Below are 17,935 nucleotides of genomic sequence, written 5' to 3'. Positions count from 1 at the left end.
TTCATATACCACTGATCTATTATACAGATTCATGCTTCCACACGACACGCGTTCTGTCACTTGTGTCACGTGAAAAACTGAAGAACTGCTAGCATGTGAATAATAGTAGTAAACGTATCTTTAAAGGAATAAACAGGCAGTTATATTATATTAACTAAATTAATAGAATATATTTATACTTATTAAATTATATTTGAAAATATATTTTGTTATACTGTTGGCATGCATGACATTTTAAGCACATTCTTCACAATTGTTTATTACTGTAAGTGACACACAAACACATTATATAGGCAGAGGCGGACAGAGTACACAGCTTCATTACTTGAGTAAAAGTACAGATACCCCTTGCTAAATTTTACTCAAGTACAAGTAAAAGTACTACAGTCAGATGTCTACTTAAGTAAAAGTACTGAAGTACTTGTTTTTAAAAGTACTTGAGTATCAAGAGTACAAGAGTACATTTTCTAAATATTGCATTACTACTGCCACAGTGCTTACATTGGAATCAGAGCAAACATTTGAAGCGAAAACTATCATTAAATTGTACAGAAAATTGAAATAGTCTGGCGAGGTGGGGCCACGGGTTGGCACATTCCCGGGAGCGATATTTTTTTCCCAGGATGGTAGGGGAAGACTCATGAATATTCATTAGGGAAGTCATCCCTGATTGGTCTGATGGCCTACCCCTAAACCTACCCATCACTGGGGGTCTTATGACCTCCCTAACCCCGCCCCTAAACCTACCCATCACTGGGGTTAAGACCAATCAGGGATGACTTCCTAATGAATATTCATGAGTCTTCCCCTACCATCCTGAAAAAAAAAAAATTGCTTCCCGGGATGGACCTGCTGCGTCTTCATCCATTGTTTCATCCATGGTTTCATCTCTTATCTAAATCTGACCATGGAGTTGACTTTGGCGGAAAGCTGAAGGTGATTGCTGATAGGCTGTCCCAATCAGTGGCGCCTGCACAATCCAATCACGTTTGAGAGGGAAACAACAAATGTAGGGTTTCTGAGATTTTTCTTTTTTCCTTTTTTTTTTTTTTTTTTGAAGAAGTAACGGGTACTCACGGTTATGGATAGAAATGTAGTGGAGTAAAGAGTACAATATTTGCCTCTCAAATGTACTTGAGTAAAGTCATGAGTACTCCCCAAAAATGATACTCGAGTAAAGTACAGATCCCTCAAAATTGTACTTAAGTACTGTACTCAAGTAAATGTACTCCGTTACTGTCCGGCTCTGTATATAGGCTATAGGTATATACAATTTTATCTATATCTACATTTAAATGTGCATACCATTTACTTTACTTGCATTTAAAATGATTGTTATTTTTAGTTTTTTACTAGAGAGAGTCTACAAATGTGTGTACATTGGAAAAATATGATTCATTCATTGTCATGAAAATATTGTGACAGTTAAATAATAAATAGGGTCTATTTTTCTACTGCAGTTCTTGTTATTAGTGTTAAATGTGAACTGGACGTTTTTATGATATTCATCAGACAGTGCTGGGTCGATTACTTACAAATTGTAATCGGAGTTCAAATTACATGCCAAAATTTTAGTTCGTAAAATAATTAATAAATTTAAGGTAATATAATCAGACTATTTTTTTATTACTTTTAGATTACTTTTGACCTAACTAATAATATTGTACCATATTCATATAAAAATGCAAAGAGAAAGAAAATATATTCCATTCTTTATCAACAACATTAGGTGCATTAAAGGGGTGGTATAATGCCCTTTTCACAAGATGTACAATAAGTCTCTGATGTCCCCAGAGTGTGTATATGAAGTTTTAGCACAAAATACCCCACAGATATATATATCATGTTATATATTATATAGCATGTTAAAGTTGTCACTTTTTGAGGGTTAGCAAAAACACACCGTTTTTGTGTCTGTTCCTTTAAATGCAAATGAGCTGCTGCTCCCGGCACAGGGGGCGGAGCTTCAACAGCTCACACACACATGCACTGAACATTTCAAAAACTTTTGAGTCAGACAATGATGGAGAGACTCAAGTCAACAACAACATGTAGAAGCAACAGGACGTTTCTGAATGGTTAGTTAATGAATTGATGTACTGTAGCTTATGCGTAGTTATCTTCTAGTCATTGATTATCATATTCTGTCTTGATAATCTATAAATCGTGTTCCGGGTTTATGTAAATCTTAGGGTTAGTGATGTCACCAGATGTTGTTTATGCTCAAACAGCAACATTACACACTGACTAAAGTTAGAAAAGTGAAATCATAATCAACCACCCCTTTAAATATCACATTGCATCAGGGTTTCCCAGACTGGGGTTCGTGAGATTAATGAAAAGCTATTAAGTAATTAAATCATAAAAATGTAAAATTTAAATAGTTTTAAAATAAAAACAATCAAAATAAAACGCTTACTAAAAATATATATATATTTTTAAATTTGTTTACCTGCATGTCATGTGACCATTAAACGACATCAGAGAACCATGAATTAACTTTATTTATTATTATTATTATTGACTTGACTTATTAACTTGAACTCTCAGGGGGTTTCAAGTAAATATATTAGGACAAAGAGGTTCAGCTGACAAAAAAAGTTGGGGAATCTCTTCATTGCATCTAAAGAGCTTCTAAAGAAGACTTTTATAGAAAGGAAAAAAGGTATTAGACGGAGAATCAATGAATTATGAATAATTTACTGCCACTTTAAGAATAACTTCAATAGAAAAGTAACTGTAGTCTGAATACGAGCATTTTACAAGGAAATATAATCTAATTACAAGTACTTAATTTTTAGAGTCTGGTTACGTAATCCATATTACATGTAATCAGTCACTCAGCACTGGATTCGGATGTATGTAAAACCATATAGAATGTATTTTAAAGATACAAAATGAAGGTGAAGCTGGTTCTTAACCATCCAAATTACATAGACTTGAGGAAAAAGTAACTTTCTAGTGACAGCTTCATATTACATCTATAGGTGGCCTCCATAGTATTCGTAAATCTGCTTTAGCCAAAGGATATAAGCAACCCCTGCTGCAACAGTCAAACAACCAGGCTAATGCGGAGGAGGATCTGATATGGCGTGAGCCACGTGTGTCCACTAGATGTCAGTGAAGACCAGAGGAGGTGTGTGTTGGCGTCGGGAGCGTGAGGTTTGGAGTTCAGTGCCAGGAGCTTCCCCTGAGACTGCTGAGAGAAACAGTCCAGACTCCAGACCAAAAAACCCAAACATCCTCAGCCTGTAAAGCACGTCGCCTGGCCAGCTGGCAGACTGCCTTCTCTAGGGCTGCTGTTCCCACAGGGAGGGAGAGCAAACGTGTGTGTGTGTGTGCGAGACACTCATATGTGTACATGTGGGTACTGACACCTGAGGCACTTGTTCACGTGTTGCTCAACACGAGTCAATAACTGTTATGTTAACAAACTAGGGGGAAAAAAAACCCTGTTGCACGTTTCCCCTTATCTGAAGGTAAATCTCACCCCTGAAGCATTGCAAATACAATAGGGAGGGAGTGATATATAACACATTTTTTGTGTGTGTTGTTGACTTGAGAGAAACTGCATGAGAATGTGTGAGAACAATATTAAGACCAGCTGCCAAACTGCACATTTTTAGGCACTGCCACATGGGGAAAAATCATTTGTTTGAGGTCATCTAGCAAATCCTGCAAGAGCTGAGAGACAGAACTAGGCACTCTGAAGTCATGTTTTTTCTTTTTCAGTTATAAACCGGCGATGAATGTTAATGAAGTCCACCAGGCAGAAGAATTATGCAATGTTAGACATGTTAGAGTCTCCTAAGCACGTTCAAGCCTGCTAACCAGATCTGTGTTGGGAATCAGTTTTTCTATGCACTTGACAGTCATAACAATCACTCTTGTCTTTCGCACAGGGTGTGGAAGCGCTGAGTTCAGACAGCGCCACCTGGTGTACGAGAATGAGCCTGGGAGGACAATCAAGAGGTGAGCATCGTGGACTCTTTTAATTAGCACTGTGTGCTAAAGCTAGCATGAATTTTACTGATCATTCCTAGGGATAATTATAAGAGCAAACTTCTCACTGTATGTAGTTAAGTCAATATGAAAACAAATAGCCATACAAAATAAATCTGTACCGTATATTTGTTTAGAGGCCGCTACTTGAGTTTTTTACACTACCGGTCAAAAGTTTGGGGTTTGTTTTGATATTAATCCTGCAATTCAGCAAGGATGTAATACATTGATCAAAAGATTTCTAATGTTAAAAAATTATATTTTTGACTTTTTATTCATCAAAGAATCAAAAAACAGCACAACTGTTTCCAACATTGATAATAATAAATGTTTCTTCATCATATTAGAATGATTTCTGAAGGATCATGTGACACTGAAGACTGGAGTAATGATGCTGAAAATTCAGCTTCGATCTGAGTAATAAATTAATATATGAAAATAGAAAAGTTATTTTAAATTGTAATGATATTTCACAATATCACTGTTTTTACTGCATTTAAATAAATGTGTAGCCTTGAGAGAGACTTATTTCAAAAACAAACAAAAATCTTTTTGAAACCGTAGTGAAATTATACTGTACATTATAATGTTGTGATGCTTAAGCTCACTTGTGTATGTAAAACAATTCATTTTAGTTTTTAGGTGTTTTTTTTATGTTTATTTAGACAAAATAGTATAGAATTTTAATATTGGCCATTTAGCACTTGTCATAACAGGCCACAACATGAAAATAATTATCGATTATATAAGTATATATGTAATATAAGTATTATATAATATATTTTCTCTGCATCCCCAAAATTTAAATGGACCCTTTTTGCTTTTCTTAATATATGTTCCTTTATCTTATGCGAACAATTCTTTGGTGCATGTCAGTTCAAATGAGAATTTCCTCTTCGCCTGACATCAAACCGTCGTATTTTTCATCCACTCATCGTATCCAGTCCGATCAATTACCAACTGCCTAGCAACCATGCTGAATACCCTAGCAACGACCTTAGGAAAGGCTTAAGCCTGTGACACGCCAAGCCGACGTCAAATAACTAGCGGCGTCGAATGCTGACTGTGTCGCCTCTCGTCGGCTGCGTCTCGGCCAAAAAGCTGTGCTTGAACACCATATAGACTAAAGGCGACTGTCAACTAGCTTGTGTGTTCTGTGCCTGCGTGTAAGTAAATATCTGTCTATATCAGCAGGTAGCAGACGTTTATGTTTGTCATTCAAAAAGAGAAACCTAAACAAGGACTCCAGATATACGAACCGTAAATAAAGCAGCGCTTGCTTACCATTTTCAATATTAATCACGCTGATCACTTTCTTCATTCCAGTCGGCTCATGTTATTATGAACATTTTTGTGTAATCGAATGCTAAGATAGAAAAGCCTTCTGTCTTGACTCCTTTGCTAAACTGAACAGCCAATCAGAGTTCTCTCTCTCTCACCGACGGCCCAACGCAGATTCAACATGCTGATTCGGCGGGACACACCGGAAAAAGCTAAGAAAAAAACGTCCCGACAGCCGACCGTGGGCTTGGTGTGTCCCGGCCTTTACTGGGAAAGTCAGGTCAACTTCAACATCGTGCCGGCGAGTTTTGCACATCCAAAAAAACGTGATAATCTAATCGATAAAGAGTTGCAGTGTAGGTCACTCCACAAGTGGAAGTCAGAGATGATATTGACTTCTGTAAGTAAATACCCGTCTCCTTCAATAACATTCTCACTTTTCAAACTTCCCATTGACTAGCTGCATAGTCTACATTCCTTAATGTCCTTCCGGCCCACTGTCCTCCCATGCGTGTGTGTGTGTGTGTGTGTGTGTGTGTGTGTGTGTGTGTATGTTAATGCCTGTAAAAGAATGAGGTTAGGGTGGAGTCGAGACAAACACCAGAGGATATCATGTGTTTTTGTGTCATCGTGCGTGCGTCACACCAATCACGGAAGCTTAACTTATGGGAAAAGACTATCCTTAGTAATGTTTAAGACAACCCGTGAAGTATTGCGGGCAAATAGGATGATCTCCGTGCAGGACTGTGTGTGTGTGTGTGTGTGTGTGTGTGTGTGTGTGTGTGTGTAGTGGTGCTAAGAGTGGACGGAGAAAAGCCCTTTGCACCACTTTCCCAGGCTGTCGGTCAGGAAGGTTGGGTTTTTTACACCGTGACCACCGTGTTGCCCTTTCCGGGGGAAATCCGAGACAAACACGCAGAAGGGGGGCCGGTCGGGGGGGGGACAGGAAAACCGGCCCTGGGAAGAAGGAGAGGCGAGGAGAAGAAAGGTGTTGGCCACACAGCATGAGAGAGGCAGTTGCTTTCAGGGCTTCTCAAAGGACCATATACCTCCCCTCCGTTACCCCATTGTCACCGGCCGCTCCTGTCCCGCTCCCCCTTCCTCCTCAAAACTGGCTCATCTTCTCACAGTTTTGTGGCCTGGAATCACTGCCCCAAAATACAAAGCCCCAACACCTCTCACACAACAATAGACTCCTCCTTTCTCTCCCTGTTACGCGTATTAAATGTTAATTTTCTGACCCTTTTTTTGCTCAATTCAAATGCGGTGTGAAGTATCCACATGTAACAATAGCTGACTGGGAAAAAGGAGTCAAGGAGTGCATTACAAAGGAAGTAAAATAGTTAAGCCTGTATCCTGGATTTAAGGGGAAAAGTTAGGAAAGTCTTTACGGTGGTGGGAAAAGTGCATTGAAACAAAACGGACTTTATTTACTTCCTTTAATAAGCGCACCTGGTCTTGTTATGAATGATTCATTGCTGTAAATAATTTTTTGAAGGAAATTCAAATTCGCATTTCTTTTTTTTCTTTTTTTTTTTTGCTGACCTTTTCAAACTCTCCCTTCAAACCACCTGTCATATAGACACCACTTTCCAGGATCCAGTCAGGTTTTACTTGTGGAATATTCTGACATCTGTCACGTTGCAGGAATGAAGTGGGTTGCGATTATGAATGCGGTTTCATTTGGACTCGTGCAGCTCAAGTGAAGTGTGCAAATTTTGTCGGTCAGGTATTCCCGCCCCAAACTCACGCCATTGGTTTAGCCAGTGTTATTTTGGTAACACTTTTGTAAAATCATCCGACCAACGGCAGTGCACATGCTCTCAGTGTTGGGTTTAATGCATTACTAAGTACTTAATAACTGTAATTTAATTACTTTTCCCTTGAAAAGGTAAATTCCTATTAATTTTCCTGAAATTTAATTAGTTACTTCTGACGTAATTGCATTAAATACTTTATAGGCAATATTTACATCAAAATGTAATGTCTAGCGATAAAATGGTTTCAATGTAACCTTCTCCCTTTAAATACGCTGGTCAGTTTAAGAATAATTAATGCAATTTTCTATAATTTATTTAAAAGATTACTCTTAAAAGAGTAGTTTCGTGTCTATCCTTGTATTGTTCAACTGGTCGAGGTTGACACGGGATTTATAAAGTAATAAGTAATGTAATACTTCTTAAAGAGAATAATTAGTACAGTAATCTAATGACTCTGTTGAAGATTAGAGTAATTAGTAGCTTGTATTTAACTACTTTTTTAGAGTAACTTACCCAACACTGGTGTAAGCACATATGGGAAAAACAAGTTTGAGTCCGGCTTGCTAACGTTGTTTGCTCGGCAGTTGCGAGTATTTCACTAGCATTTGCATTTTTCCAAAATAAGAGCCCCGGTTTATTAATAATCAAAAGTCCAGCATTATGTAGAATTTTATTCTGCTTATTAATTGTATTTAGGTAAAAAAATAAACTGTACCTGGGATTTTAATCAATGTTTAGAATATACACGATTATTCCATATTATTTAATTCCACAATTATTAAATAAATAGTTTAAAGTTTAAATATTAAAAAAGTCCTATTTTTTGTATTAGAAAATCTGCTTGTATTCCTTAATTAAGAAAAGCAAATTATTTTATGCATTTGTATTGCCCCCGTAAAGATCTTTATGCGCTCCTAAATGTTTGGGGGGGAAAGTAAGCGTCAAGCCCTAATGACTTTCTTTTATGGCTGACTTTACTGATTATTTTAACTTGATTACCAAGTTAAAATCAGTTACCCATACTGAGTGAATACTCAAATTAGCCAAAATCTACAACCACGGTTATCATTAACTGAAAATAAAACTATTAAAAGTCATCTTTGAATTTAGATCATATAAAATAAAATCTAAACGTAAGATAAAAAAATAAAAATAAAAAAAAAATAATTAATTTTAAGTTAGCATTAACTAAAATTGAAATAAAAAAATAATCAATTTTTTTTTTTTTTTAAACAGAAACTAATAAAAATGACAAAAGCACATAACAGAAATACTAAAACTTAAACTATGGAAATAAAAATAAAATCATTTTTATCTATAATATAATTAGCATTAATTATTAACATAACTAAAAACTTTCTTTTTTTTTAACTCTCCCCTCATATTACTTTGATCCACTTTTTATGATCCAATCAGGTCTTACTTTTTGAATGTTTATAAATTAACTTTGCAGAAAGACATTTATGCAATCATGAAAGCAGATCATTTGGAATTTAAACTAAAGTGAAGCATTTAATTTGACAAACAGATTTGCAGAAATAATGTCTGTTTTCAAACAGTCTGCCATTAGTCGGTCAAGCAGGTTTTCCCGCCTGTTTGACCGACTCACACCATTGGTTCACAAAGTGTTAGTATTTATAAATTAAAATGTTTTGATGAAAGATTTAGAATAATGAAATCAGTTTATGTTGGAAAAGGAATGACAACTCTTTAGTAAAATCATCAGAGCGATGGCCGCTGGCGCTGTGGTGCCCATATGGGAAAAACATGTTCGAGTCCAGCCTGCAACATTTCCTGTCACTCTCTGCTTTAACGGTTTAATAAAAAGTGGCAAAGTAAAATGCAATTGAGTGAGTGAGAGCTTGTGAGGTGGAGTGAAAGCAGGCAGTGGAGAGCGTATGAGTGTGACCCGGCTGTCGTGTGTTTGTGCCCAGGTGTTGACCCGGCGGCCCTGCAGGAGCACCTCTGGGGCCTGTGGAACAGGAAAGAGCAGGAGGAGGTAAGGCACAGATGTAATTACACTCGAGGCGAGATGCTGGCGATAAGAGCACTTGAAGTGCGTGTGCATGAGGGGCCTAGGGAACCACTAGCAAAATTCCTCCATTTCTCCCCACAGTATTTAGGAGATACTCCATTACTTTTCAAAATACCTATAGTATGTGATACAGATACTGCCTTATGAGCATAATTTAGACTTCCAATGAAACGATCAAAGTTGTAACCGCAGTGAATTAAAAGGAGGATTTGGGTCGTACAAGTCGTTATTAATTAGTTTTCATTTATGGTATGATAACCATTACAAAAGAAAATTCTTTGAACTTGTCCCTCAGTTTATAGCATTTTTTTTTTTTGAGAGTGAGTTGTAATTTTCTGTGGTAATCCACAGTATATCACAAATGCTTTTGATAGTGTTTACCTTGTCGAACATTTTCTTGTGTAGTATTCAGATTATCACCAAAATTATATCATCGCATTTTTATCACCAGAATTCGTGATAATCACATTCATTCTGTTTACTTCCTTTCCCCCTTTTTGTATAAGAAACTGTAATGCATTTCCAGTGCTTTACTCAATGCTGTATATCATTTGGTTCAGAATTCAATTAGTTTGGGCTCACTGTTAAATATTTTTATATTATAATAATAATAACAACACAGTTGTAACTCGAGGAACAAATCAAATCATTGTGCAACATTGACCAGGTTTAGATTTGGATTTTGGTTAAGAAACAAATGCAGAATACACAATATTAAGTAATGCATATTATTAAAGTAATTTCAATTTATTATTAATATACTTAATCCCTATTTTCATTTTATTTCATTTTTTACTTTTTTTTTTCATCTTATTTTATTTTGGTTTGATTTTATTTTGATATTTGATTAGATTTTTTTTATTAGATTTTTTATTTTATTTTATTTTATAATTAAATTAATTATTAGATTTTTTTTAATTATTTCATTTTTTACATAAATTTTTTTATTATTATTTCCTTTTCCATCTCGTCCCATTTGTCCAAACTGTCTGAAAAGCTCCCCTGTTCCTCCCTCAGCTGCGGCAGTTTTTGGCGGGCAGTTTCTCGCAGATGCAGGAGCCCTTATCTGGCCTGCTGGACCTCCTGGAGGGCTGCGCTACCGTCCAAAAGGGCAAGACCATCAGTCCGAACCAGTTCATCCTCTCAGAGTTTATGCGCTGGAGGACCAGTAATCCCCAGGCCAGTCTGAATGTCCTGAGGGAAGAAGAGAGACTGCGTCTCCAGCAGCGAGCGCTGGGTCTCCTCACAGACTCGCACCCCGGGTACATGGACCCCCTGCTGGAGGTGTATCAGCTGAGCTCGCTGAGGAAACCACTGCTGCTGGCTCATGTGTTCTTCCTGCAGGACCTCTGCTGCTTCAAAGAGGTGTGAGGGGGCTCTTTCACAGCAGCACACCAGAAAAGGGTTGCTAGGGGTAGAAACGTACACGGCCCAGGCCAGTTATGGGAAAAATAGATTTGTGGAGTATTTAATTATGGGCAAAATATAAAATATTATAAAAATATAATTATGATTTTGGGAGTGCAATGTGGCCTGGATGATTTAAAAATGTCATGGTTTATGAATTTTTTTTTTTTTTTTTTTTTTGGGACAAAAATGTGACATTTTGAAGTGATCACCATTGTATGATCAGAATCTGAGCTTCTGAGGTTGCATTCATATTTATATTTCATATTTTCGTGTGAATTTTAAATTATTGTGTAAACTAAAAGTTATCTCATTTGCTATCATTAAATGGGGGATCAAAAAAAGGAAATTATATTTTGTTAATATCGTTTTTTTAACAGTCATTTAATATTCATTTTATTTTGTCAATTAAATCCACAATAAAAAAATTATTTAAGAAAGTCTACAATTTTGACTATCTTACTCAAGAAATATTAGGCACCAAAAGATAATGTCAATAGAAAACTTTAATACTTTTAAAAATGTATATACATTTGATACAAGCATTATAAATGTTATTTATAATCAACCTATTTGATTACTAATAATCTTAGATGTTTTTTATTTGACTATACCAGTATAATGAGCTGTGCAGCATAAGCTGCTGTAATGACAGGAAATCTTGTATTTTCTAACAGGCGTTGGTGTTCAGTGTTAAAGTGGAGCTCCAGGAAGATCTGGACATGGAGAAGGTCAGTTCATTCACATTGATGAATATAGCTGTATGTTTCCTCTGTCTGATGTGCACTGTTGCTGTGTGTGCCGGCAGATGTGTGTGCCGGTCATTCTCCTGGACAAGCTGTCTCTGGCGGAGCTGTACGTGCGGGATCATCCTGAGCTGCAGCGGCGGCTGCTCGCACTGCTGGACTCCTGGTGTGACCCCAGCTTCAGCATCCAGGCTCTGCTCAGGTGAGCTCTCAGCACAGGCTTCGACATACTGAACATTAGTGAAAGGGTGGAAAATGTCCCTGCCCTATTGTGCAATATGTCTCAATACAGAATTAGGAATTTATGAGGAAAATGATGTGCTTAATTGCCATGTAAATAATGTAACAAAAAAAAGTCCTTAATTAAGCTTCATGCAAAAAAATATTTTGGGGTTATTTATAACCTGGACATTTCTTCATGACAACATTGAAGTATCAATATCACCAATATCAACATTGAAACATTTATAATATGAATACTTATTTATATATATTTATTGACACTTTTATTATTATCATTATTATTATTAATCTAATCTAGTCTATTATCTAATTTAATAATATTCAATAAATGTATCCATCTTTTTTTACATTGTTTACATGTCCGGTTTTACTTGTGAAATGTTTTGCAAAAATCATAAATATTTAATTGCTTATAATAATAATAATAATAATAATAATAATAATTATTATTATTAGTCTATATTATTTATTAGTCTATTTATTATTAGTCTAATCTATTATTTTATAATACTCATTTTTCCATCATTTATTATTCATCCATTTTTTCCGTATTGTACGTTTTAATGTTTTGATGCCTGATTTTTACATCTGCAAAATTTGGTACAAATAAAAATGCCTATTATTATTAACAATAATGTTTAATATTAATAATGTTTGATAATAATTATAATATTTATAATAATCGCCTATTCTCTCTTTTTATAATTCTCATTTATCCATCATTTTTCCACAATTAATTCATCTTTTAAAGTTTAGATGCCTAATTTCACTTGCACAAAATTATGTAAAATTAATAAATATAAATATCATTGTTTTAATTTATTACTATGTATTAGTAATTATTATTATAATATTAACAATAATATTTTCTCTCATTTTATAATACTCATTTATCCATCACTATTAATTCATCCGTGTAAAAAAAATCATAATAAAATGTATTAATTTTACCATTTTGTACAAGTGAAATTAGGCATCTAAATATAAAAAATGTTTAGATGCCTAATTTCACTTGTACAAAATGGTAAAATTAATACATTTTATTATGATTTTTTTTTACATTTATTATTAATATATATTAGTCATTATTACTATTATTATTATACGAATAATAATACTTTAGTTTGTTCTGTCATATTATAATACTCATTTATCCATCATTTATCATTCATCCTTCTTTTGATGCCTGATTTTTACTTCTGTGAAATGAATTAAAAAGTAATTATTAATAATAATAATAATAATAATGGCGATGATGATAAAGTATATCTAGCTCTAATGCAGAGGTGTTGTGTGGTTTCAGTCAGTACCCACACCTGGTTCTCTCCAAACATCAGACGGACCAGATTCAGCCCAAGCTGCTCAGTAAACATGTCTTCAGACTCATGGAGAAGTTCTGCATTGACCCAGGTGTGTGAGCCTGTTTGACACTCTCATCATCATCATCACATGAATGCGTGTGTATTTGATGTTTACGCTCATCTTGTTGGGTTTGGTTTCTACAGGTCTGTGCTCTAATTCTGTCTACAAGAGGAAGTTGGACTCACTGAGGTTTCTCATGTACAAAACCTTTGGCGAGGTGAGAAAGTTTCTCCATTTTCACAGCCATTTTTTGCATCACATTGGTCAAAAACATATAAGAGTGTGAAGTGTGAAGTTCCTAGAAATCTACTTTTTGTATTTACGGTGGTTTCATATGCTTTTAAAAACCGTTTCCAAGAAAAGTTTCTGTTCATTGACTCTAAATATGTCATCTGGTGTAACCATCAAGTAAGAAAATATTTCTTTTACTCTTTTGATAAATGAACACATTGAATAAAAGTAATGTGTTATCTTTATTTTCATCAATGTTTTTTAATATAATTTTTAAGGAAAGCAGTATTTGTTATTACAAATGTAAGGAATTATTAATTCATAAATATCATTGTTTTTGTTGATATTTATTGAGTCGTTAACATTTTACATTAATTTATTAATAATTAGTAAAGCAGTTTTGTTAAAATATAAATTCCTTTTTCCCTAATAAATAACAATAAAAATAATGCCAAACATTTTTATATGGTTTTCTTTTTGTGAATTTAATTTTTTTACGAGGCATTTTTCTTCAATATGACGTGACAGTTGTAATTTCCTGATAAAATACATTTTAATACAGAAATTTAAATCATTCTCATTTTAAAAGAGGTATAATTTTATGTGTAATGAGTTGCATTTTTTTTTAAATGTATTTGTCAATTAGTCACCTAATCAAATGTAATGTTTTCTAACCAATCAAATCCTGATTAATAAGATGAAGTCTCGCCCTTCATTTACTGCTGAATATTTTGTGCACTCAGAAATGCATCACATGACAGAGGCTAAATGTGAATGCTGTATGTTGTTTTGCAAATTGTATTGCAGTGATGTGTCTGCTTCATTGTATTTGACAGAAGGGTATGTCTGAAGAGAACTGGAGAGACCATGTTCAGGTAATACTTATTCTGGTCTGATTCAGAACTTCAGCATTCTAACTGAGCTTTAAATGAGTGAGTGTGTGTGTGATCTCAGGCCATGATTGAAGGTAATCTAGAGCTCCAGGTTCAGTTGGTGCAGCTGTTGGTTAAACACTGTAGCCTCCAGACTGCTGCCCAGTGGGCTGCACATTACAGCGTACCCAGAAACAGGCTTCCAATAGGAGTCTGGGACAAAATTCAGAGCCTTTCCCCCAAGGAACTGTAAGTTTAAATAAAATGCACACACACACACACACACACACACACACACACACACACACACACACACACACACACACACACACACACACACACACACACACACACACACACACACACACACAGACTCTTGATGACCTCCCATAAATGATTTTCATACAAATAATAGTATTTTTTGTAACCCTCACACAAACTGTGTTCCACTATTTGTGAAGATACTTTGGCTTCTACACACACACACACAACCATCACCCTCACAAGTATATTCCTGTCACAGAGAGATGTGTGCTGTAAGCGGCCCACCGGAGTCCTGGACACCACTTCAGTCTGATCAGAAAAAATACTACCAGTTGCCTCTAGCCAGAGAAAACGTCCACTTTGTAGAGACATTAGATAAAGTTGAGCAGTGCAGAGAAGCTGTTTTAAAGGTAACACATTGCTACTGTACTTTTATGTAAATTACGATTATGATTTGACTAACCTATGCGTACTGATGTGATTCATATCGTAACATCAACTTTAATTATTTCTAAAGAACAAGGTAGATTCTGTTTTCCATTATATGTCTCCTTGCTCTTCTTCAGCCTGGCTGTGTGGTGGGAATTGACATGGAGTGGAGAGCTGGTTTTGGCACGGTGTTGCCTCAGCGCGTGGCTCTGATCCAGCTGGCCCTACAGGAACAGGTGTTTCTGCTGGACCTTTGTGCTCATGCCATTAGCCACCACAGCATCACAGTGGACTTCATCAGGTCTCTGCTGTCAGACAAGAGTATCATCAAACTAGGTAGGAGACCTCGAGACAAATTAAGTCACAGACTTTTTTGAAATTCTTCATATTGCCGGTGTTCGCAAACTGTGGGTGGCCTATCAGGAAAGAGCTTTGAAAAGCATTTATATTTTGTGTATGTGTTTACTAGGTTATGGGATGTCTGGAGACTTGCGGAGTCTGGTCAGCACGTGGCCTGAACTCAGGGAAGAGCCAATGAAAATGGAAGGAGTTCTGGACCTGCTCCACGTCCATCAGGAGGTACTGCTAAAAACGACCCGCAGCTTAACTATTTCTGATTGGATTGATTAGCTGAAAAATTTAACAAATGCGTCATATTCAAGTTCACATGTTGCTATTTTATTCTTTTTACAAATGACCCCTGTCCCAACAGCTTCAGCGGTGCTGGTTAGGGAACAAAAGGTGTCGGTCAGTGGAAGTTTGTGAGGGACCGGCAGAGAAGGGCCTGAGTCTGCTAGTACAGCAGGTGTTGGGAAAACCACTGAACAAAACCGAGCAACTCTCAAACTGGGAACGCCGGCCACTCCGGACCAGCCAACTCCGCTATGCTGGTAACACAAAATTCATGTGATAGCATTACGGTTTTGAACCTTTTAAACCCATTCTCTTTCTGTGTCTATTTTCAGCCGCTGATGCGTACTGCCTGCTGAACGTCTACCTTGTCCTCTCCCGGGACCCGAAGGCATATGGTTTGCCAGAGGACCTCTGCTCCATTCCCTCAGCCCAACTGACCAAGAGCCGTGAGGAGAAGAAAACCAAAGAGAAGAACAAGCAGTCTAAAAAAAGAGAGGTCAGTTCACTGGTCTGCCAGTCTCTGACTGCAATTTTCATGAGCCTGTAGTACAGAAAATTACTCTGCTGTCATAGTTACTGTCATAAAATTCAATATATAAATAGCTGAAACATGTGGGGTTTTTATGATGCAGAAATTAAGGAGAACAACTAAAATTGTGGCAAACAATAGTCATTTTTTTGGGTGGGGTTGTCTATAATTAGTCACATTGTGAATTATTAAAATATCTGTAATTTTAAGCCACTTCATATTTTATGTATAATTTACCGTTTTCTTTCAAGACCCAAAAAAGTGACAAGCCATCTAATATGTACTGCCCACCCTTTTCTCCAATCTTTTGATGCAATATAGTGGATCACTATTTTTAGAATAGAACACTTTAGAATAGAGAAATGTCAAATAATGTCATCTTCACCAATGATGTTGGAGTGTGTTCCAATCTTTAGGCTCGGCAAAAGGCGAACGAGCCCCAGTCTGTGGAGAAGGACTGTTTTAAGGATTCGGAGTACCAAGGGCCCACCATCACGCCACCAGAGCTACGAGTGGTCTGTGATAACATGCTGCAGGGTCTGGGACGTTTTTTGCGATGTCTGGGGGTGGACGTCAAGATGCTGGAAAACACAGATGACCATAAAGTAGCAGCGGAGGTGAAACAATTAGTCACCTTTTGTTGATTTACATTTAATTTTTAAGCTGGTAGTGCATCATATAATGGTCCTCAGCTGTTTCAGGTCATATTTATAAGGAACAAGTGACTAAAAATCTGAATGGACCTCCATGGCATGTGGCATCCCTCAGGGCTCGATCCTTGGACCTTTGCTGTTTAACCTATATATGCCCACAGAAGGCCGAATAATGTAAAGTAACACAAATGCCTACCAAAGTTAAGCACCCAGATTTATCTACAGTTATCATCAGTTGACTACAGCCTCATAGATTCTGCTACAATTAAATAGACAAAACAAAGGTTGATGTATTTGGCCATAAAGAACATGTTAAGGCAAATTCCTCCTGAGGTTTAAAGACTTAGTGTCCTCTATTATATTAATCTCAGTTTTGGTAGCCATGTCAAAGCATAACTAAATCACCCTACTATTATCTAAAAAAAAGTAATAATTGTATTTGTTAAAATATATTTTTAAAGTAATGTATTTTCTGTCATGTTATGCTATATTCTCTCCTCCAGCTGGCCCGTGCTGAAGGTCGTGTCATCCTCACTGCAGGTCAGCCCTACCAAACAGTAAGTGTGTGTTTGAGGTGTTGAGAAACATGCAAGCTCTGTGGACTTTCTTGCGTCCTACTGCCTACATAGATAGTGTGCCTATGATGCCTTAAAATACTGCCTCCATAGGAAGCTCGCTAGGTTTTAGTACAAAGCCCCACTCTGCTTAACAAAACTCCAGTTCACTTGAATTTAATTTGTGTGTGAATGTGTGTATCTGTGTGAATAGCTACGGTCACAGGTCGGAGAGGGCCGCTGCCTGTTTTTGGACTGCTCAGAAAAGGCACGTGACCAGGCCGTGCACGTTCTCAGACATTTCCACGTCCGCCTAACCCCTGCAGACATCTTCAGTCGGTGCCAGGTCAGTTGTGCATGCCTATAAACAAGCTTGTATACGTGTGCCTCTTACATTTGTTATCACTAGGACAGGAAACCTCTTCCTCTTTAAAAGGAACGCTTAAATTTTTTTACCAACATTTATCAACTATTAAAAGGGAAGATAAAAGGAGATTCACTGCTGCATCGCAATCATTCTTTATCAATCTCTTGATCGTGGCATATACCACAAAAAAGTGCGCTGACAGTGCAAACAAACACTAGGAGCCTTTAGAAAAGTTGACAGAATGGAGGAACAAGGTTTGTTTTTAAAGATCTTAGAGGAAGTAACCAACCAAGCATTTTGCGTTATGAATTCTATTTGACTATATCAGTCATTTTGGAATTTCATTTAATCTTAAGGTTGAGATACCTAAACATTCTCAATGAAATTGCTCCCTGTCTTGAGAAATGTTTGGAGAAGGAAGCTAAAGAGATAGAGGGCTTCTCTGGTGACACATCTCCTGTTAATCATTGCCTTGAGATGTCACTGTGTTTTTCAGTAGAATAAGTGCAGAAGGAACTTTCTTCAGGCATTTCCTCTCACATAAGTGATGATCGGAATTCAGACAAT

The 17,935-nt window shown here is 36.5% G+C and overlaps 1 protein-coding gene across 1 annotated transcript in view; it reads left to right on the top strand.

The window, feature by feature from the left end:
• exd3 (exonuclease 3'-5' domain containing 3) overlaps window positions 1-17,935 on the top strand; it is a 45,555-nt gene that overhangs the window by 1,094 nt on the left and 26,526 nt on the right. Inside the window, exons 2-18 of the mRNA XM_084400696.1 lie at window positions 3,903-3,972; window positions 8,978-9,042; window positions 10,096-10,443; window positions 11,163-11,216; window positions 11,294-11,433; window positions 12,778-12,884; window positions 12,980-13,053; window positions 13,904-13,942; window positions 14,022-14,188; window positions 14,463-14,613; window positions 14,770-14,968; window positions 15,102-15,211; window positions 15,345-15,522; window positions 15,598-15,761; window positions 16,211-16,411; window positions 16,951-17,004; window positions 17,216-17,347. Coding sequence (XP_084256822.1) covers window positions 3,948-3,972; window positions 8,978-9,042; window positions 10,096-10,443; window positions 11,163-11,216; window positions 11,294-11,433; window positions 12,778-12,884; window positions 12,980-13,053; window positions 13,904-13,942; window positions 14,022-14,188; window positions 14,463-14,613; window positions 14,770-14,968; window positions 15,102-15,211; window positions 15,345-15,522; window positions 15,598-15,761; window positions 16,211-16,411; window positions 16,951-17,004; window positions 17,216-17,347 — 2,208 coding nt within the window. The 5' untranslated portion in view covers window positions 3,903-3,947. The remainder of the gene's footprint in view (window positions 1-3,902; window positions 3,973-8,977; window positions 9,043-10,095; window positions 10,444-11,162; window positions 11,217-11,293; window positions 11,434-12,777; window positions 12,885-12,979; window positions 13,054-13,903; window positions 13,943-14,021; window positions 14,189-14,462; window positions 14,614-14,769; window positions 14,969-15,101; window positions 15,212-15,344; window positions 15,523-15,597; window positions 15,762-16,210; window positions 16,412-16,950; window positions 17,005-17,215; window positions 17,348-17,935) is intronic.

Source organism: Rutilus rutilus (assembly GCF_951802725.1).
Source record: "Rutilus rutilus genome assembly, chromosome: 25".
Taxonomy (NCBI): Eukaryota; Metazoa; Chordata; class Actinopteri; order Cypriniformes; family Leuciscidae; genus Rutilus; species Rutilus rutilus.
Note: the sequence above shows the minus strand (reverse complement) of the source record. Positions and strands in the feature narration are given on the sequence as shown.